The sequence below is a fragment of the Caretta caretta genome, chromosome 21, assembly GCF_965140235.1.
Source record: "Caretta caretta isolate rCarCar2 chromosome 21, rCarCar1.hap1, whole genome shotgun sequence".
Taxonomy (NCBI): Eukaryota; Metazoa; Chordata; order Testudines; family Cheloniidae; genus Caretta; species Caretta caretta.
The window spans coordinates 5587451-5614880 of NC_134226.1; the positions used below are offsets into that span (position 1 = coordinate 5587451).

Below are 27430 nucleotides of genomic sequence, written 5' to 3' on the forward strand. Positions count from 1 at the left end.
GGAACAAATATTTTCCACATCACAATCTTGTGCTCATTAATTCTCTCCTTCAGATACATCTCTGTTTCAAACAGTAACATCTCTGCACATGTTCCATAGTGTTCCTCCTCTAAACTTACTAGACGTAATTCTCTTCTGGGCTACAACAGCAGTAATAGAGAGTTGGAGCTTTCAAGTGTTACAGTTAAAGGACACAGTTTTACTTGGGAAATGATGGAAGTGAACTTTGGGCATATACAGCTCAAGTCTGCACTAACTTGCACTTAGCATCATTCTTTATCACTGTGCAAAGTGGGTATAAATCAGAACATTGGCATTTCACACATTGAGCGTAGAAAAGTTTATTGGAGCATGCAATGAGAAGAAAAAAAACAATACTGAAGCAGTTGAGTGGTTCAAAGTTACTTAATGTTATTTATCTGATCCACAAGGAAGTTTACAACACAAATATTCAAAAGCAACATTACAATATCTATTTTGCAGGCCCATATTTGCACACACACAAAAAAAAAAAAAAAAAACAACCAAGTGAAACACTTCACTGATTTTACAACTATGCTCCTTCCGTACAGGAAATGTACTAATGATGTTCTGATGCAGTTTATAAAGAGAATGCATTCATGTGAGCAAAACTAGCAGGTAACTTTACAGACACGCAGTTATATAAACTAAAATACAAAGGCCAAGATTTTCAAAAGCGACTAATGTATTTAGGTGCCCAACATGAGTCACTTTAAAGGGGCCTGAATTGCAGAAATTGCAGAGCACCTGCCCTTCAGACATAAGGGGCACTTCTGAAGATTGTGGGCCAATCTTGCAAATCAGTCTGTCATTTTTCTTAGGGTATAATCACCAGTGTTTTGCAGTAAAGAGAAGCAAACTAAGTCACTGATTCAATGACAAAAATCACCAAAACACATTTACTCTTTTAAAAACAAAACATTCAGAAAATCAGACATGACATATTTTTCCATGTGTGATTTACAAACAAATCACATTTGATTAAAAATAAAACTTCCTCCACCCAAAAAATCCCAAACAGAAAAAAACAAGCAACTTTTAATAACGAACCAATGTCAATATAAGATGCTAATATTCTATAAAGAACGTGTCTATAGCAACACATTCACACTGAGTTTTAATGCAAAACAAAACCATTAGGGAAAAAAAAAGAATGTTCTAGACTAAATTCACGAAGTGTTGGACTAAATTCCATCAGTGTGATTGCACCCCCCTCCAGCAGCTTCTTCATATGGAGACTCAAGCTTAAAGTCAAATTATGGTTAGAAAATAACATTGCTAAAATGGCATTTGGAGGTGGGGGAAGGTGGCAGGTTTATTTCCTCAGGGTACAATTAATTTCTGTGCAAAGTACCAGCACAAAGGCCAGGCAAAAGCAGCACGCAGGGCTTGTTTCTCGGTCCAGGGGTGAATTTCACCCTTGTTGATTAGAAATCTTATTTGCTCAATTTACAAGTGAAAAATGACAATTTACCTAGTTGCCAGTGACACAAGCTCCCACCGGGAGACTTGCTGGGACCCTTTTGTCTCTTACCTCATCCCCAGCAATACAGACTCTGCAACTGGACCTGAGCCGGATCATTCTACTGGGGCTTGCTCCTTGTGTCGTGGCAAAACTTTCCCAACTTTAGTGGGAATAGATCAGCCCCACAGCGAGGGGAGGAGAATAAAATCCATCTTGCTTTCCCGTGTGTCCATGTTTGTGTCAATAAAGTCCACAGATGAAACGTAGAGACTCCCAGGGAGCGAACTAAGAAGGTGCCATTTCTGCATAATTATTTTGCTGACAATATCCAAAACATTCACTCATTCTAGCAACATCCACTGACATTTTGTGCATTATTGCAGCTTTGGTAGAACAGTCACAACATCACTATCATTTAAATAAAACTTTTCTGTATCTGTTATTTAAAATGTTTGTTAAGATAGAGAGAATAAAAGACAAAACAAGGCACGTTACCCTGAAACCCATAACATAATCATTTATCCTAAGGAATGTATGCCTATAAAATGCTGGTTACAAACAGGGAGGCTATGTAATCACAGTAAAAGTGCTAAGGAGATTCACTTTAATTACAAAGTGCAATTAAATTCAAAATCCTATTGTTAGAAGATGAGTTACAAACAGCTCCTGTGTATATCACTGTGTGGCAACTATAAGTTCTCATTGTGCCTGTAGATGCGTATTCATAACTTCTGCAGACATTCAATGGAAGTTGTTTGATTCTGAATGGACGTTTTGCTTGTCTTGATTCAACACAAAGTACAGCCCTCCCTGCTTGAAAGAGGTGTTTAAGTGACATCGGAAAACAGCAAGACCCAAGCCTGACTGTAGCGTTCCTTCTTTTGGTACTGTCTTTGAGAATGAAATATGAACGGAGTCTCTTTTATGAAACCTTAATTTTCCATTCTAACTATGTGCGTTAGATGTCTGGAAAATAATTGAACCAGCAGCCATTTTCCCTTCCATCTACAGAATACAGTTCTACATAGAGAGAGAATTGGCATACGATTCAGAAGTGCAAAGTGTAAGTTAAGGCAGCTCAGCAAATGACAATTTAAAAAGGAGTTTCAATACAGCTCTAAAATTAAACTGTCAAATAGGACAAGGCATCTAACTTCAGTGTCACAGGGGAAAAAAAAATGCATTTCTCTCCCATTTTTTTTTTCCTGCCAACAAAACTGAAAGACAAGTGCATTACCTATAAAAATGGAAAAGGCCATAGGATCTCTGTTCCTCAGAGCATAAAGTTGTCAGTATCAAGAAGTATTTGCAACTCTGTTGAATCGCAAACAAATTTCTATAGGGTTAAATTCTGTCTTGGATACCCTTTAGTGTGTGGGAGAGAGTGCATTACGGTCCATGTACTGTAATAACTGGAACACCCAAGAGGAATAGTCTGGAAGAGTGGACTTTGTGTATCCCTCTTCATGGGGTATTTCTTGGCCACTGGATCCATGAAATGGAAAAAAAAAAAGACAACCCCTCCCCCCCCCAAAACTGATGTGTTTTAACAAAGTTAAAAAGAGAATAACTGACCATCACGGTCATCTTGACAGTTTGACATGCAATACCAGATTGAGAGGATCCCCATGAGAAAGCCTTGGAAACCAGAGGTTTTTAAAAAACTGTTTCAAGATCAGTTTTCTAATTGTAAACCAACAGTGAAAACGAGCTCCTTTATAGCCACGACAATGATATTTGGCACTTACATAGCACCTTTCATAGGATGATTTCAAAGCGCTTTATAAACATGGGCACTTTCCCCAGATGGGAAACCAAGGTGTAGGGAGATTAAGTGACGTGCTCAATACCATAAAATTAGTCAATATGGAACCCATGGAATGGAACCCATAACTTTCGACTCCCAGACCCCAATTCTAAAACATGCCTCTGGCTGCCAAGGTGGTCAACAAGGAGAGGGAGCTTTTTTGAAGGCCTTGTTCTAATGCAAACATTTTTCAGCTTCTTTTGAGAATATTCCCTTAAAGCAAAATCACTTATTCAATGTAGCAACAATAACACTGTTGGGTATAGAAGCGCGTTCCAGGCACTGTCAAAAATCACTGCAGAGAGAGAAAGAGATTTCATGCCAAATGGCTACAGCTGGGCATAAAACAACTTCCTCTCCATATCCACGTGGCGGCATGCAACCACAGTGGGTGAAGCTCTCTAGGCAAAGAGTACTCAACAGCTGGCAAATAAGTAATACCACAGGCATTTAAATGGAGTTGCCACAAATGCATAGGGGAAAATGATACCACTCCCCAGAGGAAAAAGCAAAAATGCTGTGATAACATTAAAACACACCCATACAAACCCAAAGAGACACCTACTAAGAACCACAACAAACTTAAATAAAACCAAATCTCACATTGCACAGTCCATTTCACAAATAAGGTCAATAAAATGCAACATCAAACTTATAGAAGTCAATTTCACAGGTAAGATATAAACTGGAACAGCAGGTACATCAAGAGATATTTGTATCAACATTTGCAGTGACATTCGCTCAGGCATTCAAAGCAGGGACAAGAAAGGGCCTCATGGTCAGCAAGGTTGGTTCTGAGCAACATAGGCACAAAGGGAAGCACGGATCATTTCCTGGCCATTCTGTACAGTGTGATACTAAAAGCTTCTCGCTTGACAGCCTCACTTGGTGGCTGAGACAGAAACCAAGGACTCACAGGTGATGTTGTTTGCTGGCTCCCTGGAGAGAAGGGATAATAGACTATTTATGTCCTTTCTCACTGGATGTGAGAAAGAGAGATGCTACAGTATCCTTCAGCCCCATCCAATTCACCCTTCCAGTAGGATTATGTTAGTGAAGATTAATAATTATACTTAACACTAACATAGCACTCTTCAAAGTTCACAATCCTGTGAGGGACCAAGTTTCTCCTGTAAGGTGGGAAATTAATTCAACCACCCACTTGAAGTCAATGGATGTTGAGGGTTTTCAGCACCATGTGGGACTAGGCTATAATTAAATAACCATCACAAAAACTCTGAGAGATAATACTTGTCTATCATATATGGGGGACTGAGGCAGACAGGGTAAGAGACTTGCCCAAGGCCTCAGAGAGTTGGTGTCCCAGCAGGAATTAAAACTCGAGAAGTTCCTGGCTCAGGCTACTAGACTTCTGGCAGAAATTTATTAAAGTCTTCATATAAATGGTTCTGAAGTCCTGCTGACTAGCGCTGCATCATGCCATCCACCCCTGTGCGTCACTCGCCCTTTATTCATCTTGGTAGGGAATTCCTAACACGGATCAACAAGACTACAGCTACTAGCATCTTGTGCTGTAGACAGACACCTCGGGCCAAAATCTCCCCTGGTGTAATTCCACTGAATTATTTCTATGGGGTTACACCCAGAACGTATTTGGGGCTTGATAAACTATTCATCTATCCCAGTAATCTTGCTGATCTGGGGTGAAATTCACCCCTCTGCAGATGGCCAGCATGAAGCCTATGCACCATTAAATTCAATTTCAACCTTCACGCTGGCCTCTGCAGATGATGAATTTCACCAATGATAAATAGATTCTCCACCAACAATGGCCTCTCTTTGATTTACTGGACTATTATGTGACAAATTATTTCCTTCTGCCCCAAGCATTCATTGTCCCCGCAAATGATTGCCATGCAATTATAATTAAGAGAATTGCTACTTACTAAACAAACCCAGGGAGAATGCATACAAGCTATGTTCAGTGATACTCACAAGCAAGCACTTCCCATTTGAAGCTGCAAAGAAAAAACAAACAGCACAGGATAGCTCATACTGCATTTTAACAAAGACTAAAAAGTAATAATATAAAAGCTGAGCAGCAAATGAGGAAAAATTGAAACAACCCCCAGAATTGCATGTGAAGGAGGGACCACTGCAGGCTTGTATAAGAAACAACTAACTCATACAAGCCATGGAAACTGCATCCTAAAGTACCAATGAAGTCCGGCCAGTCAATCAGCTTGTCGGCTGAACGTTCATTTAAATGGCTCTGTCCAATCCAATGTATTCCATATTGATGAGCTGCAACGTTAATGTCAGTACAGGGAGAAATGGTTTTTAAATACTAAGTTTAAAGGGATGTTTTCAGGTTTTTAAACACACTCTGTCTAGCTCAGACTTTCGAAAAAGTGACTAGACATTTTGGGTGTCTCCATTTTCATCAAGGGCCCTCTGAAAATCAGGCTCCTTTATAGTGTCTTAAAATTGGGTCTCTCAAATCTGTCACTTTTGAAAATTTAGACCTGTGTTTTACTATTACCACGGTAGAATTATTAGAACTGAACTGGGGCCCAAATTGTCACCTTCCCGCTATTTTTTGCTTGTGGAAATCAGCGAAGAAACACCAGCGTGAAAGCAGAGATACACTGGTGAATCAGGACCTCAGCTTTAAAAGTGCTACTTACAATTCAGTATTTATGCATGTGAAGTGCAAAAACTAAGCATCCAGCTTGGAACAACAAAAACAGATTAATTTCAATTTACGAAGAGGAAGAATTACTCTTCCCCGCAACGAGATCATGCGTGCAGAGCTGCTGCTCAATTTCACTGGGATCAGAGGATCACTTTGTTGCATATACCTTATGACATTCGGGCAAGCAGAGAGTTCCTTAAAAATTAACCTGTCTGTCTGGAAAGGGGAATCGTATTTTAAAACAGACAAACCAGGAACTCATTGTTATTCAATGGCATTCACTCTGCAGGGAGCAGGGCATTTTATGCCTACACGATTGCAGTTGTACCCCAATTTGCTGACTCTTAAGTAGTTTGTAATCTGAAGCTATTTTAAAGCACGGATGGTGATAAGGCATCTAAACGTCAAGATATTTCATTTGTGCATCGCACAGGACCATTGGAAAACATGAGTAACTGTTTGGCCATTAGTTCTGTGTCTGACCGGGGGAGAGGGGTAAGGTAGAGGAGTTACCACTTGAAGACTGACTTGTAGTTTCTGCTGATCAGCCCCATCTCGAGCCTCTGGGAATAGCAGAGACCCCATTGGGTTGAGAGGCCTGCTCCCAACACTGTAATTTCGTGTGCGCTTTATTGTGTCCGGACTGGCCAGAGGCGTAAAGCTGTTTCTTCTCATCCTTACAGGGGTTTGGCTCTTTGGAAGGCTGTTCTGATTGAAAATGGAGGATAATACAAGGAATGAAAAGCAGAACCACAATCTGAAATCGAAGTTCATACCAAGATATTTCTGATGCCAGAGACACTTTCCACTTGCCATAACCAGAAGCCTAATCCTGATTCTGCTCTGCAGGCAGGCCTTCCATTCAAACCAATTGAGGTCTAATTCAAAGCCCATGGAAGTCAGTGGAACAATTCCTCTGTGCAGAGGACCAGCACAAACTTTATGCACCACTGAAGTCCTATTTTGAGAATTCACATGGTGTATGGGTGTCGTGCTGGCCCTCTGCATAGGCGTACATTTAAACTTCTGGGTGGCTACAGATTCAGGTCCCTCAACTATAAAATTTCACCTGTTACCGTCTTCAAAATTATCCATTTCTAAACATTCCTTTTACTTTAGCCCCACTGCACACAGAACAGTTGAGATACTCCTTTAGTCCAGTAGCTGCTGCTGAAATGCTCTCGTCACTGCACCGTAACAGATTTATGTCCCTTATCTCTGTGGGTTCAAGATTTTTTTTTAAACAGGATGCAGATAAAAAAAATTGTACGGATAGTAAAATTTCCCCAAGCGCTTGGATTTATTTTCAGAGCTGCTGTATCTTGCCACGAAAGCACAGAATCAAACAGTAACAGTTCCTACTGTTTTCACGGAGGCAGTGCAGAGTATCACACAGGAACAATGGAGCAGTGCCAGCATAATCGGAGTGTAAATTATAACACCCCAAAATTGAACTCGCCACTGAAATTTCGCTGAATCTCCTCAAAGTGGCCATTCCAATGTAGGTGTTGCCTTTCAAGACACCTTCAAAACTTTTTGCCCCGTCTACAACTTCCAAATTTGTCAATTTATGATTGTCTTGTCATCCTGTAGCTCAATAAAAAGACAATTCAGATGCCACAAAAAGTTCAACCAGATTAGAAATAGGTATTAATGACAATCATCTTCGCAGCACTTTACATATGCTTTGCGGAGCACAGAGAGGCGAAGGCCCAAGTTTTCAAAAGCATGTCTGAATGTCATGGAATCACTTCCGATTTACACCAGTCCAACCAAGCCGGATTTGGCAGCTGGCCTTTAACTCTGAGTGCTGCAGTTTTTGAGTGCTCAATGTGAACACGTAGAGCTGGATTGTCAAAAGATGGCGAACACCTGGACCCTAGCAGTTGCAAATGATCAGCACCTCTGACCTATCAGGCCCCGCGTCAGCGTGTAAAGGTGGACACTCAATAACTGAAGCAACCTTTGAAAACGTCGCCATAAGGCCTCAATCCGGCAGACACTTTAAGCATGTTTTTAAGTGCTCTGCTGAACAAGGGTAGGATGCTGAATGTGGGCCTTGTGGTGTGCTCACGTAACCCGCGGAAGGGGGCTTACGTGGGATAGTGGGGCTCGTGCTAGCACTCCAAAAATAGCTGTGTAGACAGCGTTTTGAAGTTATGGCTCAGGCTGCAGCTTGGGCTCTGAAGCCTAGGGAAGGGGTGGGGACAGCAGCCGAGTCCATTACACATTCATTGCTATTCTAACATCTGCATTTCAGTAGAGGTGCACCCGCCCACACCAGGGCTGAATTTGGCTCTCACATTGCCACTATCTTCTGTTCCCTAACATCCTGATGGCTAAGGTCCGTGTTCATATCCACTTTCTAGTCATAAGGGGTCATTCCTCACTATCTGTGCCTAAGATTCTGTGTCATAATGTCCTTATTTGCACAGAATACATAGATGTGTCTTTACTAAATTTAAGAGTATCAATATGAGGAAACCAGGGTCCAAAAAACCTCTCTAGTTGCCTCAAATAACTACATATACCTGGATCATTAGCTGAATCAACAGCAATAGAACAAATGCACTGATGATGGTGCCTTGAAGGTTTAGCCTTCCAGGCAGACCACGGTTACAGGAGTGACCTTGACCTTTCCACAGCTTTTTAGATCTTGTGAACCAGAGTTAAAGCCAACCGAGAAGTTTATTTATGGCTTTTGTCCAATGCTGTTTTTAACTTTAGAAAAATGAGAGGTTTCAGAGTAGCAGCCATGTTAGTCTGTATTCGCAAAAAGAAAAGGAGGACTTGTGGCACCTTAGAGACTAACAAATTTATTTGAGCATAAGCTTTTGTGAGCTACAACTCACTTCATTGGATGCATTCCATGGAAAATACAGTGGGGAGATTTATGTACATAGAGAACATGAAACAATGGGTGTTTCCATACACACTGTAAGAGAGTGATCACTTAAGGTGAACTATTACCAGCAGGAGAGCGGGGCGGGGGAACCTTTTGTAGTGATAACCAAGGTGGGCCATTTCCAGCAGTTGACAAGAACGTCTGAGGAACAGTGGGGGGTGGGAGAAAATAAACACGAGGAAATAGTTTTACTTTGTGTAATGACCCATCCACTCCCAGTCTCTATTCAAGCTTACGTTAATTGTATCCAGTTTGCAAATTAATTCCAATTGAGCAGTCTCTCATTGGAGTCTGTTTTTGAAGTTTTTTTGTTGAAGAATTGAAATTTTTAGGTCTGTAATCGAGTGACCAAAAGAGACTGAAGTGTTCTCCAACTTGTTTTTGAATGTTGTAATTCTTGACGTCTGATTTGTGTCCATTTATTCTTTTACGTAGAGACAGTCCGGTTTGGCCAATGTACATGGCAGAGGGGCATTGCTGGCACATGATGGCATATATCACATTGGTAGATGTGCAGGTGAATGAGCCTCTGATAGTGTGGCTGATGTGATTAGGCCCTATGATGGTGTCCCCTGAATAGATATGTGGACACAGTTGCCAAATGGCTTTGTTGCAAGGATAGGTTCTTAGAGCAAGCTCACATTAAAGAATTATAGAATGAGCATCATAGCAACAACAATGGAGAAATGCATCATTACACATTGGGATGATCACCCTGAAGCTTAAAAAGGCTGTATTGATAAACTTTGCATTACAGTTTTCCTAATATGGTTATTGAAACAGTTTTAAAAATAAATTCTCTCCCATTCATGTTTGGAAACAACAAACTAAATATCTGGAAAATTTTATACCTGCAATAGTTCTTCTCAAAGAAGTTAATTATCCTTATAGGGGCAATACTTCAAAAGCAGTTTTTATAATGGCTGAAATGGATGGAAGATTTCTAGCAGGCACTCCACAGTGACTGTTCAGATTTGCAATATTATCTTTCATGCAGGCTCAAGTTGTGTAATTTGCCAACCATGAATCAAGGGCCGGGATTTTCAGTAAAGACTTACAGTACTCCCAGAAGGCTTGTCTCGATGGGTATTCACTGCTTCAACATTCAAGGTGATTGTTTCCACTTTACAGCCTTCACCAAATGAAAAGAGAAACTTCAAAAGAGGAACTAGATTTTGTTTTAAAATCAATTATTCTCAGTTAAATTACTGGCAACTGGACTCAGTTGTTTGCAGAGACAATAAATAATTCAGTTTCTTCTTTTGTAAAGAACTTGTATGTATACAGGACTTTAGATTTAATATTAATCATGGATTCTACATGAGTGTTTGATATGCAACATTTTAATTACTTTCTCCTGTAGCTTTTGCTGCAGAAGTGCAGCTAGTAAACAAGAGCAGCCTTCACACAAAGATACATGCGGTATGGATTACACTTATTGACATGAAAACTAGTTCGAGTTCAGTTCATTCCGAGGTACAAGTTCAAGTCTGGAGGGAAAAAGTGGTTTCCTGGTCAATAAATATAATCCAGAGATAATGGGTCTCTTTTAGAAGAAACTGGTTGTTACTCATTTTATAGATATATTCTATAAAAAATATAATGTTCTCTCTCATTTTGCCTCCCCCTTATTTTCTTTTAACTTTTACAATAAATGTAGCACTCAATTTTGCATATGTATTTTGATATCAAATTGCCCAGCCAATTCAGCTAAGTGAGAAAAAGAGAAATATTTACCGTAAGCAACTGGTGTGAGCTTGAATATGGTGTGAAGGGGGCACTTCAGATATGGCAACTCATCTAAAACCAGACAAGGAGAAGTTAAACACTGCATGTATGGGCACAGTTTGGAACTATGCAGGAATTTTGTGGTTCCTCAGTTTGGCCTGGATCTTGCAAGGACTTACACACCTGCTTAACTTTAAGCCCATGAGGAGCTCCATGGGGTTCAAGAGGATGGCTCACGTGTTTAAAGTTAAAATGTGTGGGTAAGTCTTTGGAGGATCAGGGCCTTTGTTTTCTGAAAAGCAGATGTAGAAGGTAATCACCTCATAATATATTTGACATCCCCTTATCTCTTCTGGAGTCTACTGCTGCAGTCCTGAGGGACACCCTAGGATCAGCTTTGTGCACTTCCCTCCTGCTTCAACTCTTCCCCTCCCTGAATCACCAAGTCACAGGTCCGTCCAATCATTCCATCTAAGGGCACATTACTGCTGCTACTCAGTCTGCCGGGAGAGTTCCTCCCACCACAAGTTCTGATCACACTGCCTTCACAAGCTTCAGTCCCTGCCTGCCAGCTTTAAGACCAAGAGACCAGGAGCTGAACCTAACAGCTGAAATACCAGCTCCACTGAAATCAACAGGAGTTTTACCACTGACTTCAGTGGGGCCGGGATTCCTCCCAAGGTCCCTCCCGCATGGCCAGCAACACAGTCCTAACAGACAGGCTTTGTACTTAGATAGGGATTTTTTCCTTTTGTTCCTCACCTGCCATCCAGTGAAAATAGCTTTCAATAGCAGATACAGACATTCCCGAAAACAGAGGCGTATAGCAAAAACCCTTAGAGACCCACCCACTTAGGGTATGATTACACTGCAATTAAAAACCTGCAGCTGACCTCTGCCAGCTGACATGGGCTCACAGGGCTCCGGCTAAGGGGCTGTTTCACTGCGGTGTAGATGTTTGAGCTCGGGCTGCAATGTCTGCACCACAGTTGAAGAGTCTCTTAGCCCGAGCCTTGCGAGCCCGAGTCAACTGGCATGGGCCAGTCGTGGGTGTCTAACTGCTGTGTAGACATAGCTTCTTGCAGCCACAGAGCTCTAAGGGTGTCTGCCTGGGAAAATCTTAAAGATCGTGGCAAACACTTCAGAAATTTAAGAGTTCACCTCTGCGTCCTCCGCCATAATTTCCCTTCTCTGTGCCATCTAGCCTCACTGCTGTCCAGAAATTGGCTGGGTGATGCTTTCTCTGTAAGTACTTACCTGACCCTCATTGCCACTCTACCTGAGCATCTCACAATCATGAATGGATTTTACCCTCCTCGCCCCCGTCAGGTAAAGTGGTATCACCCCCATTTCCAGATGGGAAACTGAAGCACGGGGTCAATTAAGTGACTTGCCCAATGTCCTAGAAGTGTCTGTGGCAGAGAGAGGAACTGAAACCCACATCTCTCAAGTCCCAATAATAGGGCCTATCCAGACGAACCTTCCTAAACTCTCACACCCGAAGTGGCTGCATTTCAGTGGCACTGCAAGGAGAACTGTTTGTGAAGCACTTACAGATACTCCGGGCTAAAAGAGGCTTGAGAAGTGTACAGTATGATCCTACTGACATTTTTTTCCCTCAAGAAGTTCTGTTTTTGCAAAAATTAAATGAATAATGCAAGCCTCCCTTCCAGAAGCTCTGTGATGGAATCAGCAACCCCCACCCCAACACAGTGAATTTACTTTCACACCTGCGCTCTTGTCAAGGAAGTAGGCCAATAGGCACCGCATAACAGCCTGGTGGGCAATAACCAGAACACTGCCCTGACGCTCTAGCTCCATAATCACAGCCTCCAAACGCTGGACCAAGTCTTGGTACGACTAGAAATCAAGGGAAAGATTCAACAGCACAAAGATGTTTAGGGGTTTCACAAGCGTGCAGAGATACCAGAACCAAGAACAGGGCTTAAAATTGCTTCACATGAATCAAAACACAGGTTAAAAAAAATCTTAAAATATGGAAGATATAGAAGAACTGATAGCACAGGGGGAAAAAAAGCTAGATACATTTTTGGATTAGTAACTGGCCCCTAAATTTGTGGGGATAGTCAGATTTCTAGCAACATTTTCAACAGATGTAAATAAAAATAAATAATAAATTAAATAAAATAATCATGTCTATGGCTCTCTCCCTGCAATCAGCTCCACACAGAAGGACCCCTATGTCTGCCCACAGTCCCAAGGAAATAATACACTAGCCCGAATACATTTTACAAATATGATCAAGTGGTATCACTTGCATGGCACTATAAAGGAGACGGACGGACAGACGGACAGACAATCTAGTCACTGATCAGTAACCCACTGTATTACAACAAAATTTGGGATACTACCATTAGGTCTATTGCCACTTGCCACATAAATCTAATTTCATTTTAATTTTTCCCTTCCTTCCTATCTACACATACTCAGCTACATTGACAGGTTTCAGAGTAGCAGCCGTGTTAGTCTGTATTCGCAAAAGGAAAAGGAGTACTTGTGGCACCTTAGAGACTAACAAATTTATTTGAGCATAAGCTTTCGTGAGCATCAGCTCACTTCCAATGAAGTGAGCTGTAGCTCACGAAAGCTTATGCTCAAATAAATTGGTTAGTCTCTAAGGTGCCACAAGTACTCCTTTTCTTTCAGCTACATTATTATTTTAAACCTGCTCACCTCTCCTCCAGGATAACGATAAAGATATTTATCTTGATCCCTCAGCACAAACTCATCTGGGTACTGAGTTTCAATTTCTTCATATGTCATCTCTTCACACACTCCCTGGTGGAAGAGGAGTTTGTTACAAGGAAATTCATTTCAATAGATTTACGCAGGGGGGAGTGGGGGGAGGATTGAACACAGAAGATTCTGTGCCTATGTAGCGAGTGTTTTACATTTCGTAAGAGACAGGAGTAATTCTAATGCAGCACTTTACACCCGAGAACCATGGAGCGGGCTTACAAACATTAATTCCTTAAGTCTCCCACCCCTCCTGAAAGGTAGGCAAGCATTAACATCCTCATTATGCAGATGCAGGCAGGCTAGCTCAGTTGGATGAATATGAGACTCAAACTCTGCACTGGGGACTGAGCCCCTCATTGGAAACGAGTATCCTGAGGGAGGTTTTTTGACCTGTGTTATGGGGAATAGCAGACCAGGTGATCACAATGGTCCCTTCTGGCTTTGGAATCTACGAATGCAACAGAAATGACCTCAGCAGAGAAGCAAAAGTTCCCTCGCAAATAACTGCAATGTGTTTTCTAGTTTGAATTTTAAACTCAAACCTTTATGTTCTATGGCTGTGGTTTTGGTTTGTTGGTTTTTAAATCTGCAAATAATGAAAACAGGTTTGTATTTCCATGTTATTATCTTTACAGCTTATTTGCATGAAAGAATTACAGTGGGAACCACTGAAAGCCCAACATATGCTCGTTGGGCTGTAGTTGGTTGTTGCAGGTACCTGGGACCTTGAATGTTGAGTTTTCAATGGTATCTGCTGTAAAGAGCACTGGGATACTTAGACAGGTAAAAACCCCATAGACATCTTCAATTTTACACCAAGCAGTCCTATAACTCACAGGAGGTGAGGGGTGCAATATAAATGGATAGTGTTGTGAAGCATAATTAATGCTCAGAAAGTGTTTAGATGGGAGGGGAACGACATTATTTCATGTTCACTATTCTTATTTACAACCCCCAAAAGTTCAGTGTATAGCTTTGGACCATTTCCCCACTGTACTCACAGCATCAATCTCATTCAGAATCTTCCACTGCTCATAGGGGACCCCCAAGGACTCGGCTGTCTGGATGGTTCTCTTCAGCTGGCTCGTCCAAACCTTCAAATCCACAATCTCCTGCTCGGCAATGAATTTTTTAAGGGCTTGAGCGAACTAGAGAAATTGAAGCAGGTTGGGAGATGATAAAAGTAACCATTGTGAATTCACTCTTCATTGTGAAAGAACATGCTAATCTTCTCAGACTGGCATTAACTGATGCCATCCAAAGCCAATTTCTGCCACTCTGGGTCTAGAGTGAATATGTTCTCAGTTGTGAGCTGTATAGATGTCAAACATGCCTTAAATACATACTGGCACTAAGTTACCATAGCTCCCTCGCGGGCCCCTTTTAATCCGGAAGCTAAACATGGCAACTAGAATTACAACTAATCGCTGCATACACACTCCCAACTTTAGCTTCCTCTCAGGACTAAAGACAATGGGGACCAATCTGCACATCCAAATGTGCGGGACATCTTGTCTGGGAAACATCAGTTAAGCTAGAGCTGAAGTACACACTCCCCAGGAAAGGAAAGCTCCCGTGCTTGTTAAGGAGTCTTCCAGCTATTGTCAGACTCTCACACCAAAGACGCCCATAATTTGCTTGTGGATGAGACTTCCATCTCTCTTGGTCTAGCTAAAGAGAGCAAGACAAGAATAACTGCTTGTTTTCCTGTGCAGAGTACTCTACTGTTTTCTATCAAGAACCAGAGCTGCGTGTAGAAACTGAGTTACACCGGTTCAGAAAGCTTGCTAGGCGACCTATAGAAACATGAAGAACAAATATAGGTCAAGCTTCCTGATACCCCAAGAAATTCAAACCAACTGTCTTTATCCCAAATTAGAAACTGTACATTTATCTGCTTTATGAATTAAAGGTACCATCTCTCTACATCTGATTTCCCGGTCTGTCTTTTCACAATAAATGTTTCTTGTTCCACAACAAGCCCTGAAAGATGTGAAATAAAAGGTATTGGATACAATCAAAGAATGTATGGACTAAGTCCACTAAATTTAGAGGAGCTGTAAAGCGATTTTGTTCGCTTTCTTTCTAAATTAATGCTGAATTAAGTGGTACGAACTGTATGGCACGACAAGGAAAAAGAACATTGAAAGATATAGGCAGTGTTGTTGGTCCCAGGATATTAGACAGACAAGATGGGCGAGGGAATATCTTTTATTGGATCAATTTCTGTTGGAGAGAGAGACAAGCTTTTGAGCTACTGGCCAGGACATGAAGAAGTCCTGTGTAACCTCAACTCGTCTCTCTCACCCACCTTGTCTCACTGAAAGATACAAGCAGCTAACCAAGGCAAAACTTTGAAACTGAGCAGAGATTCCAATTCACAGTATAGATAATACAGAAAAAAAAACAGATATAAAATCTTTGAAATTAATGAAACATTACATTCTAAGAACTGAAGAAATTTGTTATACACCAGCGCCATCTGCTGGATATCAATGGAAACAATGGAGAACGAGAGCTGAAAGCCATAGGACAAGTGGTCAGTAGAAACCACAGCGTTTCTCGAATGCAGCCACCAGGGGCTTTTCTTATGCCACCACCTCCTGGGCAGTGACTGGAGGGGGACGGGAGGGACGGGGGGGGGCGCACCAGCAGGGGGTGGGCCTTGCCTCCCTCAGAATCCACAAACGCCAGAGGAGCAGGCAGCCAGTGAGTTCCTCACCTTCTTGGGCGTGGTGAAGCTCAGATTTCAGGCCTCAGCCCTGGAGTCATAGATGGCAGACTCCGGTCGTGGGGCTTCAGGCTCTGACCCTGGACCTCGGCTGCAGGTGCAAGTCCTCAGCTCACCCTCCCCGCCCACATCTAGGGTTGCCAACTTTCTAGTCACACAAAATCGAACACCCTAGCCCCACCCTTACCTGAGGCCCTACCCCTTCCGCAAGCCCCCGCCGCCCACTCACTACATTCCCCCTCCCTCAGTGGCTCGCTCTCACCCACCCCCACTCATTTTCACTGGGCTGGGGATGCTGGAGGGGGTGAGAGCTCTAACTGGGGCTGCGGGGCGGGCTAGAAATGAGCGATTCGGAGTGCGGGAGGGGGCTGCGGGTTGAGGCAGGTGGTTGGAGTGTGGGAGGGGGTGAGGGCTCTGGGCTGGGGGACTCTCTTTCTTCACAACTCCTCTGGCATTGACCCTTTTCCCAGGGCTAGCATCCCAGGGCTCATTGTCCCCCGCCCCGGTTTCCTCCTCCCTACTTCTCTGCTTCCAACAAGTGACTGCAAGCTCCCACCTACAAATATAAACTTCCTTTCTTTAGATTCCCTACCCAGCTTCTCCCCCAGCTAGGCTTCATCAGCCATTGGGCCTTATCAGTCCCTGGCTCTCCTCCAGGTGTAGCCTATAAGGTTAACTGGCCTATTTTACCTGTTCAGACATTGTGTGGGGGTGGACAGCCTGTCACACTGCCAAGTAACCAAACTGTGGATTTTAACTAAGTAATGCTATATACATGTTTCTCCTTTGTAAATCCAAGCACACTCGCCTCGGAACGTCAAAAAAAAAAGAAATGTAAGCAATTGCTTTTGATGTTTCAAACTAGTCCCTATCAAACCAAAACGCAAGAAATAGCAAGGACCAAATTCATGAGAGAGAGTACCCTAAGACAAGTGCATCCTTATTCTTCGACAGAATTACTTGAAGGGTGATAAATCCATTAGAGATACTAAAGAACTGGTAACTGATGACAACAGGTAAATGTAATAAGATTTAGGGTGATTTGTTTTGTTCCTTGGAATAGTTGCTGGATCCCAACAGAAGACTGCATGTGTATTTTGAGTTCAGAAGATTTGTTGTGTCTTCACTTGATCGATCACTGTTGTTTATATACCAATGAGGTTCTAGGTGAATTAATAAACTGCTGATTGGTTAAGAACAACAAAATGTCCTGATCTCAGAAACACTGTCTAAGATAAAAGTAGACTTGAAAAGAACCTAGTATTAAAATTAGTAAACTAGTACTCCTTGGATTCAGTAAAGAGGGGTTATCCTAATTAAACTGCATCCCAACATTGGCAGGAACATTTATCATATTGGCAAACCTAGTTTATTATATTTCAGCTTTACAATCTAACTGGCACCTTGGCAAATCCAAAAAATGTTCACCCATTCTTGTTTGCGCAGTAAAGAATGAGTCCCTTGCAGAATGAACACCCCTCATCGGCAGGAAGCATTGCTTCAAGGGAGCAGGGAGAGTGACTGCTCAAGGTGCATGGGGGGACTTCAACCCCAGGCCGAAGAGAAATCGCACACCCTTGACAGTCAGATTCAGGCCAATTTCTCTGCCGGCATAAATGAGCAAAACTCTGTTGAACTGAGCCCATTTACACCAGCAGTCAATCTGACCCAAATCCAGGTTCCTATTATACTGACACACTTTAAAAGGATCTCAATCCTGACACTGCCAAGAACATACCTGCTTCCCACGCGGTGACAGGCCAGAATCCCCACCGATCTTGCCAACAAGGTTAAATTCGCTCTCACCATGTCGGCAAAGGTAGATGGTGCGCGGCTGGACGTGAATGTTCATTAGGTAATAGACGATTTTACTCTGGATGTAATCCCGGACACGGTTTACCAGGAACCGCTGTCCCACATTGATCACTTTAATGAAGGAAAGGTCTCTACGGTCAACACAAAACAAGCACACTCGTCAGCATCTTTAAAGCAAAATGTATGTGCGTGTATTCTTGTAATACTGATAGTGCTGCTACCACTTGGCACTGAGGTGCCTTAGAAAACTCTTAGAGAGAGAGGACAGACTATTACAATGTAGCGTAGTTTTCTGTTTTATACACTAGCGAGAAATCCTTGTGACTCATGTTGGACATAATCCTGCACGACTCACACAAGAAAATCTCCCACACTGCAAAGTCAATGAGAGTTTCGCCAGCATAGGGACTGCAGCATGTTAGGTTAGGAAACAAAACTGGCAAAAGAAAGCAGCCCACGTGTCTGTTTCCACAGCATATCCAGTAAGCAACATGCTGCTATATCTTGCCTCTTACTTGTCATAATTATCTGGATCAAGGGGCTGATATGTGACTTTATAGCACTCTATCCTCTTCAGGAAATCATCCATCACATTCTCTCTATTTCTCTCTGGGTAGTCAGGGCTGGAGACCTTCACTTCCTGAATGAGAGAGAGAGATTTTATAAAAGTTAAGCAAACTTTGTATAAATCAGAATAAGTAAGATTATTCTTCAATTTTCAAACAAACACTGTTTACATTTCCCCTTCCCATCTGCCCTGTGAAGAATCTGCTCCAGGAAAGGAAAAAGAACAATTTCAAATGTCACAGGGTAGCATTTGGCCTGGAGACAGAGACAGATGGCTTGACTTTTGCCTTTCCACACAAACCACTTACTCCATATTGTCCCATGAAAATAAAATCAAGCTTTGAGATAAAATGCTTCATGGCTATAGTTTGGTTTCCAAGTTCCCACAAAAATAACCCATCTGTCTTGGTTGCCATGCATCTGCAAATATTAACCACTTATTTCAGAACTGAAATATAAGAACAAGGCTATCAGAACTGCATATAGTATTGCAAAGGGCACCCCACCCCATGCAGTTTATACAGGGGTAGGACAGCACCAGAATAAGAACAGCAGAGTTACACTTATTAGAAGCAGTTCAGTTTTGATCTCTTTCTGCCTGTTGAGATAAAGCCCAGTTTTTCTGATCCTGGCCTAAACTGCACTAAAGTAAGGTCAGAGAATATTGGGTGAGTTTAACATCAGATGCCCTTCGTGACTGCAGAAAGGAAAATCAGAATGAAAGTTAGACCTCAGTCTTTGAGCCAGACTCTGATCTCTCTTAAAACAGCATAAATCTAGAATGACTCATTTTACTCCAACTGGGTTGTTCTGAATTTACACTGGTGTAACCTAGATTAATACCTAGCCCAAACAGACACCTCAGTGTAGAATACTCAGTACGACTTCACAGAATCACCTGCCCACAGGCAGGTACAACAGAATGAGGGAGAGTAAAAGCCTTTAAACCCAGAATCCCCTGAGTTCTGTGGATTAGATTTAACTTTACTGCAAGGCTCTCTAATAATAATGAATCTCGGCTGTTACTGTGAGCCACTGTAATAGTCTGTGACCTTCCCTGACAAACACAAGTCTTCTACAGAAGGATGCTACAGACTGAGCCTATGAACATTTAGCACCCACCAGGATATTGGCAGCAATGACTTCTGGATCATCACAGACAGACTCCACAAAAAACACCTAGAGAGGAGGCAATGAAGCATGTTTAGTAGAATTAAGAGTTTCTAGAGTAATGTAAATAGGCCATATTAATTTCCAGTATAGCCACAAATGAAGTCAGCAGAGCTACCCAAGGGACAGATTTAGCCAGATATGCTTTGTGAGAAACTAACCTTGCCCCTCACAGTGGGTTCCTGTTATTTGTCTATTTAGGAATGTGTGCCACACTCAACCTCACGATCTCTGGGCTCCATAGCGATAAGGGCTGATGAGGGCTGAATATTTTGTTTGGGATATCCCAACAGCCAATTCACTAAAACAGGTACTTCCCAAATCAGACATACACATAGAAGGGTGCTGATTCTCCCCTACCTTGCACCTTAAATACTCATTGGCACCGAAGCAGAGTGGATGAAAAACAACACCAGAACAGCATTTCAAACCAGCTTTGCAGAGGTGGAAATGAAAACACAAGCCATGAAACTACAGTGGCACTGTACAAAGATAAGGGACCAAATCTGCCATCTGATGCACTGATGCTAATGGCAATGGGATACACCCAAGGGAGGCATTCAGTCCTACAGTTCTTATTCCAGATCAATCAAAGTCACCTTATAAGCATTCTCTTTAGCAAAATTTAAGATCAAGTCCCTCCTCTCTCGAGTCGTGTTGGTCGCATCGAACACCTAACAGAAAAAAAAAATCCCAACAACATTAGCTACAATTTTTAAAGCTGCCAGAAGGGTTTGGATGAAAATCTCAGGCACTGATTTAATACTCTTTTGATTTAAACTCGGTATAATCAAGTGTTGTCTTACAGCTATCTGCCCGCACTCCTCCGTGACATAAGCTTTCACATCTTCCAGAGCCACCAAGGCACACTGTCTGTAAGGAGAGAAATTGGCATCATTGCAGACAGTGCAAAGTGTTCAGATTCCAAGCCTCATGAACCACGGCTCCAAAGCTCACAGTGGGATAAGTTACAGAGCCAACCCTGTTTAAATCCCTTTTCCACCTCCATGCCTCCGCTGAGCTCAGGAGTCTGTTGCCATCTCTCTTTAAAAGGAACAAATGAGTCCCTGTGGAGTCCTACTCTTTGGGGACAGGTGCACTGCCCACCAGGAAAGATAGATTCTGGGAGCCAAAGCTGCATCTAGGTCTCCCAACTGGTCACTAAATGGGACAATAAGGACTTTTTAATCCATCTGCTTTTTACTTGTATTACATGCCTCTCTTATCATCTGAATGTTGTCCCATTCTGCTTCCCTGGAAGTAAATGACAAAATTCCCGCCGCTTACTTCAATGGGAGCAGGTTTAGACCCTTTATTAGATTTATCGTTTTAGCATCATTTGATATCTCTCCCCAGGACGTCTCCTGTCGGTAAACAACCACTACTGTACGCCTGGGGGGAAATCCTGCCCTCCACCCCATGAAAGTCAATGTGAGTTTTGCCATGGACTTCACCAGAGCAAGGATTTCACCCTTGGCATTCATCTATAAGGATAAACTTTCCTTAAAAGAACATAGCTATGATCCAGTCAGAGCACGGCAGCTTGTAAACATGCCCATACAAGGACCAAAGGACACTTTTTTGGAGGGATAGTTATACCTCTGCCAACTTGCTAAAGAGGATCTGAAGACCCTTTCATGAGCAGGAGGCCTCATGCCCACCCTGAAGACCCACCTTCTAGGGCAGCTGTTTTAATGGCATACACTGAATAACCAACAAAGCACACAGAGTGTTGTCGTCCTGCCCCCGCCCTGATGTGCTTGGAAATTTCCCCCTGCACTGTCTGCAAAATTAAATTACCGGATAGGGTTAATTTACTTTTCTCCCTATATAATTCCAGGAATCCATTTAAAGATGTTCTTGGAATTTCTAGTACCCCTAAACCTGTATAGTGACAGCTGTATTGACAACTGGACAAGAGTCAACTGCCTTTTTTTTCCTCCTTCTCAAAGTGCCAGCAACCAGGAGAATGGAGGTGGGAATATGAGGATTTAATGAAAAAAAATTTTTTTTTGAAAGCACTAGTTTACACTAAATTAAATTCTATCATATGCTCCCAAAGCAGTTTTTAAAACTTGTAAAATAATCTGGAATTTCCTCAGGTAGAGCAAAGTATTAATCCACTCCACAAAACATTCACTGCAGGCCCAAATCTGCTATCTTTATTCACACAGTGAAATCCTTTACTCTGTGAGTAGTCTCCATTGAAATCAATGGGAGTACTGATGCAATAAAGTCCTTCTCATCCTAAGCAATGGTGGCAGAATTTAGCCCCATATTTGTCTATTGATATTAAATGTTACTTCCTACAATCAGAGGTATAGTCTGAAACCAGCTGCACAGACTTTAGAATGAGATATGAACTTTTTCCTCTACTATTCATGTTGGGTTGCACCCTCTGACACAGACTTACTTCCGAATCTTCATGGCTTCTTTGTTATCATGCCTGAAAAAATCATAGGACTTGTATGACTGCACTGCTTCACGACGATACGCTCCTAGATTAAACACTTCACAAAAACAAAAAGACATGTGATTTGCAGCATTTCACAAATACATGTTACCTGGCTGTAAGCCAAGAGGAGAATCACATCCTTATCTTGATTAATACAGCAATTTATGAGCTATTCCTCCAGCTAAAATCTTCCAGCAATTTTACTTCAAATTAACTTTTGCGAACACCATGAAAATTCCTTACGATTGAAATCTGAAATGCTTAAACTGCACCATAGAATTTCAGGTTTCAGAGGAACAGCCGTGTTAGTCTGTATTCGCAAAAAGAAAAGGAGTACTTGTGGCACCTTAGAGACTAACCAATTTATTTGAGCATGAGCTTTCGTGAGCTACAGCTCACTTCATCGAGTTGAATCGGATGAAGTGAGCTGTAGCTCACGAAAGCTCATGCTCAAATAAATTGGTTAGTCTCTAAGGTGCCACAAGTACTCCTTTTCTTCATAGAATTTCAGAATCTCTGATTTTCTTTGTGTACTTTTTCCCAGATCTCCTCAAATTAATCCACATTTGTGATAACTATCTTCCTAGTTATCAGTGTATTCATGTGCAATCCCTATTCCTATTAAGCAGGATTACATGCACTCACTGAAAGGAAAAGAGACCCAAGTCAAGTAGAAGGGGCTTTATAATATCTCATGCACTTTGTTAAAGAAGAATTTAGTTCACACAAAACATACCAAATTGGCAGCCCTGGAAACCAAACGCCTCTGAGTGAAATTCACCCCCGTGCAGAGGGCCAGCACAAGGGTCCATAAAGACCTACTTTGAGGACTTAAGTAATGCACAGGTTTTGTGCTGGCCCTCGGCACAGGGATGATGTTCCCTCTCTGAGCACAGAATAGATACAGCTTGAGTAACACTAGTGAAAGCTTCCCTGACATACTGACCCTTGCCAATCTGCCTGGAGAAACCACCTCTAAGGGGTCAAGTGGAATTCAGTTGCTATGGATAATTGAATCTTTGGGCTCTTTGTTAGCACTACCAATAAGGTTTTATGCTGTAGACTCTTGTTCACCTGGGAAAACACTGAAGCTATCATAAAGTAGCTATCAAGTTCTGACAACTCTCAGTGACTGTAAACCTGGGCTGGATTAAAACAAATGTCTCATTGCCAGCTCCGTGACCCATCCATCACTTTCGGCTACCATGTACAAAAATCCATACTGACCTTTCGTAGGCACGCCAATCCAGTTGAGGTAGCGTGTTAATTTCTTGGACATATAAGTCTTGCCCCGGGCAGGAAGGCCAATCATTACAATCAAAGTAGGAGAGTTGGTCATATAAGAAGCCCATGCTGCAAAGAAGAGGAGGTGAAATCATTAAATTAATTAAAACAGCTTAGAACAAAAACCAAGTCTGAAGCCAAATTCACCTCTGGCGTAACTCACTGCCTCTGCTCATCAACCAGCCACACAAAAGGTTACTTACTGTAGGAAACACACAGTGGATTCATTATCATGCCCTTCCATCCAATTAAATGTTAATAGCAATCACTGGACCACAGCATGGCTGTCTCAGGTGTCAGCTAATGAAGTAGGTTAATGACTGATCAGCCACCGGGAACAGGGAAAATAACGTGTGACTGAAGTGTCAGCCAAAATACGTCAGTCAGAGTTAAAAATATTTAACTATTAAGCAGTAACTGTCAAGGACATAGGAAAAATTCTTTAATGAAAGAGATCATATGTCTCTACTGATAGCAGACAGGAAGCTAATTTCCTTCCCTAACATACTCAACAAATGATCTGAGAAACTAAATTAGTAACGTTTAGCCTGTTGCTGAGAAGCAGGATTTTTTGACTATTTGTTTTTGCATAAAAGCTTTCCCAAAAGCAACAGAAGCATTAATTAATCCACTAATTAAGTAAAACTTTCAATTTTATAGAACTACATGAAAGATACTGATTATAGACAGGGATATGGTAGCATGTGTTGCCATAATTAAACTGGTCAGAGCAAGTGAATATAAACTGAATGGACAAGATAGGATTTCAAGTCTTTTCCATAACTAAATGGCCTGATGAGCTGGTTTTGCCACACAAGATAAAATGCAAATCTAACTGCAATACTGACTGAGCTTTGCCAGCTTGTAAATTTAGTCAGTTTCAAAGACTCTGTTAAACGTATTTCTGTGCACGACACTTGACCCCAAGCCCCCATGCCAATTTTTTGTAGTTTTATAGCCATATTTGTCTATTATTAGTGCAGTTATTCTTTCACTTGTTGCTGTGCACAAAACAACAGGGAAACTGACTTTGGGGAAGCCATCTGTACCAAGTGCTTTTCAAATGCACAAAATAAGCAAATGGGAAAAAATAAATATTTCCCCCCCCCACCCCAGTCTCTTTTAGTCATAGTCATTTTAAGGATTACTTGCAACAATTATAGGTAAAACATTGTCAAACACAAGCACAACCTTTAAATTGATGATGTTCCTTTAAATAGCTTTAAAAAGAATCTGGAGGAAGAGGTAAACATTTAAATTCCCAGAGTGACCTAGACTGGGAGGTTTTGAAACATCAGTAAACACACTGTGTTATGGGACCCAAAATGGTTGGATATATAAGCAGGAAATAACAAAATGGGTGTAATCTGTATAAGTGCAACTTGTACATGTGGAGAAAAAGTAATCCCTAATAAAGATATTCAATGGGAGTGAAAATCAATGGGGGAGAGATACTTGGAAAGCAGTAAAAATCAAAACAGATCTCTGGTGATTATGCAGCCCTAAATCATAGTATTGTGTGTGTGCGCGTCCTTCCTACTGAGCAAATACCTTTGGGATTCTTTGCTGAAATCTGTTCCTGGCCTATGACAACAGAAGACTGGAAGGGCTAGGTTAAAAGAGTTAAATGGAGATTGGTAGACACTAGGTTTGGCATCAGCTCAACATATCACAGATGTAACATGCCCAGATCACTGCCTGATGAAGCACATTAGATGGAAATATGGAACGTTTCATGGTGGGCTATTTTAAACCACCGTTCAGTACAGTTGTGCTACTTGTTGCCTAGTACATGTGGGCAGCTTTCAGGAACAGAGATTACATTAGAACTCCAATCTACATTAAAACAGATTTCCTTTTTAAACAGCTGAATTTCAAGTGAATAACGTTTTGCAAGGTAAACATTTGTCCAAAAGAGCAAAACATGTAACAAACATAACTGGATAGAAGTGATACAAACAAGAATTGTAAACAGTTATAAGCCCGTGAAGTACTACTTTAGGAGCCGACATGGAATTATTTCTGGGGATCTCGGTTCCAAGTGGACATCATAAAAACACGTTACGGTTGAGCAGCCCTCCAAATCAGAGCTGAAGCCCTTTGAGGAGGTTGCATGGGGGAAGCCAGCACTGCCACTGTTGTAATGAGGGTTGCATGGGAGATGCAATTCAGCTATGGAGTCAGAAAAAGTAAAATCATTCAAGACGTTTATGTTAAAGACTTAAAAACAAAAGTGGTGCATGTTAGGAGGATTTTAAAAACAAAACAAAACAAAACAAAAAAAAAGCTCCTGCACTCACATGCAGCTCATTTCAGGATTCTGGATAGGCCTAAATTCATTCCTGGCGTAATGCCACCGAAGTCTATAGAGCTGCACTAAGGATGAAATTGTATTTGTCTTTACTACTGCACTGAGCTAGAAGCAATAAAACAGAACTGACTGACTACCTCTTTTTATAAAAGAGGTAAAAGAAATTAATTACTAGACGCAAGATCTACTTGCCTCAAGACTGTCACAAATACTCACAGCACTTTTTTTCTGAGACTCGCATATTTGAAGTTTTGTTTTCCTGGCTGCTGCTGCTGCTGCTGTTGTTCTGCTCTGGAACTAATGCTCTATGTCCTGACATTGCTGCTAATCACACACTGGGTCAGTGTCGCACCTTCAGGCTCTTGGAAAAGAAAAGAAGAACCAAGAAACAAATCCTTATGCAATCCGGTAGGCAGGATACAAGAAGACGCATAGCAGCTTATCTGGGCCGTTCCTGGTGGGAGGGAAAGGAAGCCATAGAACAGTCTCAGCGCAGTCGTCCAAGGTCAACAGCGGCTCGTAACATATATAGTTGATACAAGATAACGCAAAGCACAGAAAAATGAAGCAGAGGAGGAAAAAAACACACCCCTCGGCTGGGGCATTAATGCATCATCGCAGCCCGGGAACAGAAGGGGAGGAACTAGGGAGCGCACCTACTTTTGCCCCTTGCGCGTCAGTCATTACAAATATAAAGGAACAGCCTTCCCCCAACCTCCCAAAGTCATTACGCAGCTGCCTAGGCACTGCGTTAGGGGGCCAGTCCCCGAGATGCCCCGGCTGGGAAATAATCCCCGCTGGCTTGACCGCATCCTCTGAACAGGGGGCAGGTCTCCTAGCCAGGCACTCGCAAGCCCCGCTCCAGGATTTCTGCCCTTCACCGGGTGCCGCCCTGCAGCAGAGCCCCCCCAGACACACCCGCTTGCAGCGCGGGGGAAACTGAGGCGCAACCCGCCCCGCGCCTTCTTCAGCCCGAGCCCGGGACCGGGTTCCGCGCTGAGACTTACCGGGAAGGGGCGGGAAGCCAGCCGGCGGCGGCACCTGCCAAGCGCGGCGAGCCTCCAGGACCGGCCAGGAGCCTCCCGCAGCCGCAGGGGCCGGGGCGCAGCAGGCGGCTCGCGCCACCCCGCACTGCAGCAGGAGCCCGCGCGCCGCCCCGCGCGCCGCCCAGGTGACTCCGCCAGCCGGCGGACCGGGACCGAGAGGCAAACGGCATGCTAATGAGGCGCCCACGTCACCACGACGCCGCGCGGCAGCCCTGCTGGGCAAGGACGCGCAGGGGGGAGACCCGCGGCCCCAAGGGCGCGAGGAGAGGAGAGGGGGGGGGGCAAACGAACACGAACAGTTGGACTAGGCCTAGACCTGCACACGGCCCAGCGGCAGAGGGTGCAAATGAGATGCAGATGGGCCCGCAGACACACAGCATGTAAATGAGCTCAGCCCGCTCCCGTGTTTTGCGGTGAACGGCGACGGAAGACCAGAGCAGGTACTTCTGGTATGCCCATCGGATGCAAACGAGGTGAGGCCGGAGCCCACCCGCTGCTCGTCCACCTTGACCGCTGGGAGGCAGAGCGCGGTCACGTGTCCCCCTCGCCCGCGAGGGTCCTCGTGGGCGTGTGACGGCAGAAAGGGCGTCTCGAGCGTTCCGCCCCAAGCTGCGGATTGGCTGCGCCGCGGGCGCGCCGGGAGCGCCCGCAGGTTGCGGGGGAGGGGGGGGGCCGGGCGCCCGGCCAATAGCGAGCCAGGGCGGAAGCG

At 42.9% G+C, this 27430-nt stretch overlaps 1 protein-coding gene across 7 annotated transcripts; it reads right to left on the reverse strand.

Moving 5' to 3' along the window:
- Nucleotides 1–325: 325 nt before the first annotated feature.
- Nucleotides 326–27284, reverse strand: PFKFB2 (6-phosphofructo-2-kinase/fructose-2,6-biphosphatase 2). 7 transcript variants are annotated; one of them, XM_048827039.2, is made up of 17 exons: nt 27038–27284; nt 25892–26036; nt 23308–23433; nt 22039–22135; nt 20432–20498; nt 20225–20299; nt 19578–19634; nt 18404–18528; nt 17812–18019; nt 14344–14490; nt 13277–13381; nt 12313–12442; nt 10592–10654; nt 9913–9986; nt 6463–6657; nt 5250–5272; nt 326–4232 (listed from the first exon to the last, which is right to left on the reverse strand). In XM_048827039.2, the coding sequence occupies exons 2-17, from the start codon at nt 25992–25994 to the stop codon at nt 4175–4177; spliced, it is 1653 nt and encodes a 550-aa protein (XP_048682996.1). In that variant the 5' UTR covers nt 25995–26036; nt 27038–27284; the 3' UTR covers nt 326–4174. The 7 variants fall into 7 exon arrangements, with proteins under 7 accessions (XP_048682996.1, XP_048682995.1, XP_048683005.1 ...); XM_048827038.2 differs by having other exon boundaries at nt 26683–27284; XM_048827048.2 differs by having other exon boundaries at nt 22039–22071; nt 25892–26129; nt 26683–27284.
- Nucleotides 27285–27430: the final 146 nt, after the last annotated feature.

Bases quoted from the DNA above. Each gene is read 5' to 3' on its own strand.
- PFKFB2 (XM_048827039.2), bottom strand. From the start codon at position 25,994: ATGTCAGGACATAGAGCATTAGTTCCAGAGCAGAACAACAGCAGCAGC. The intron at 14,491-17,811 runs GTATGTTCTTGG...CAATTTCTCTAG, and splicing joins TGTCACCGCGTGGGAAGCAG to TTCGCTCAAGCCCTTAAAAA. The intron at 9,987-10,591 runs GTAAATATTTCT...CATTTGGTGAAG, and splicing joins GCTCACACCAGTTGCTTACG to GCTGTAAAGTGGAAACAATC.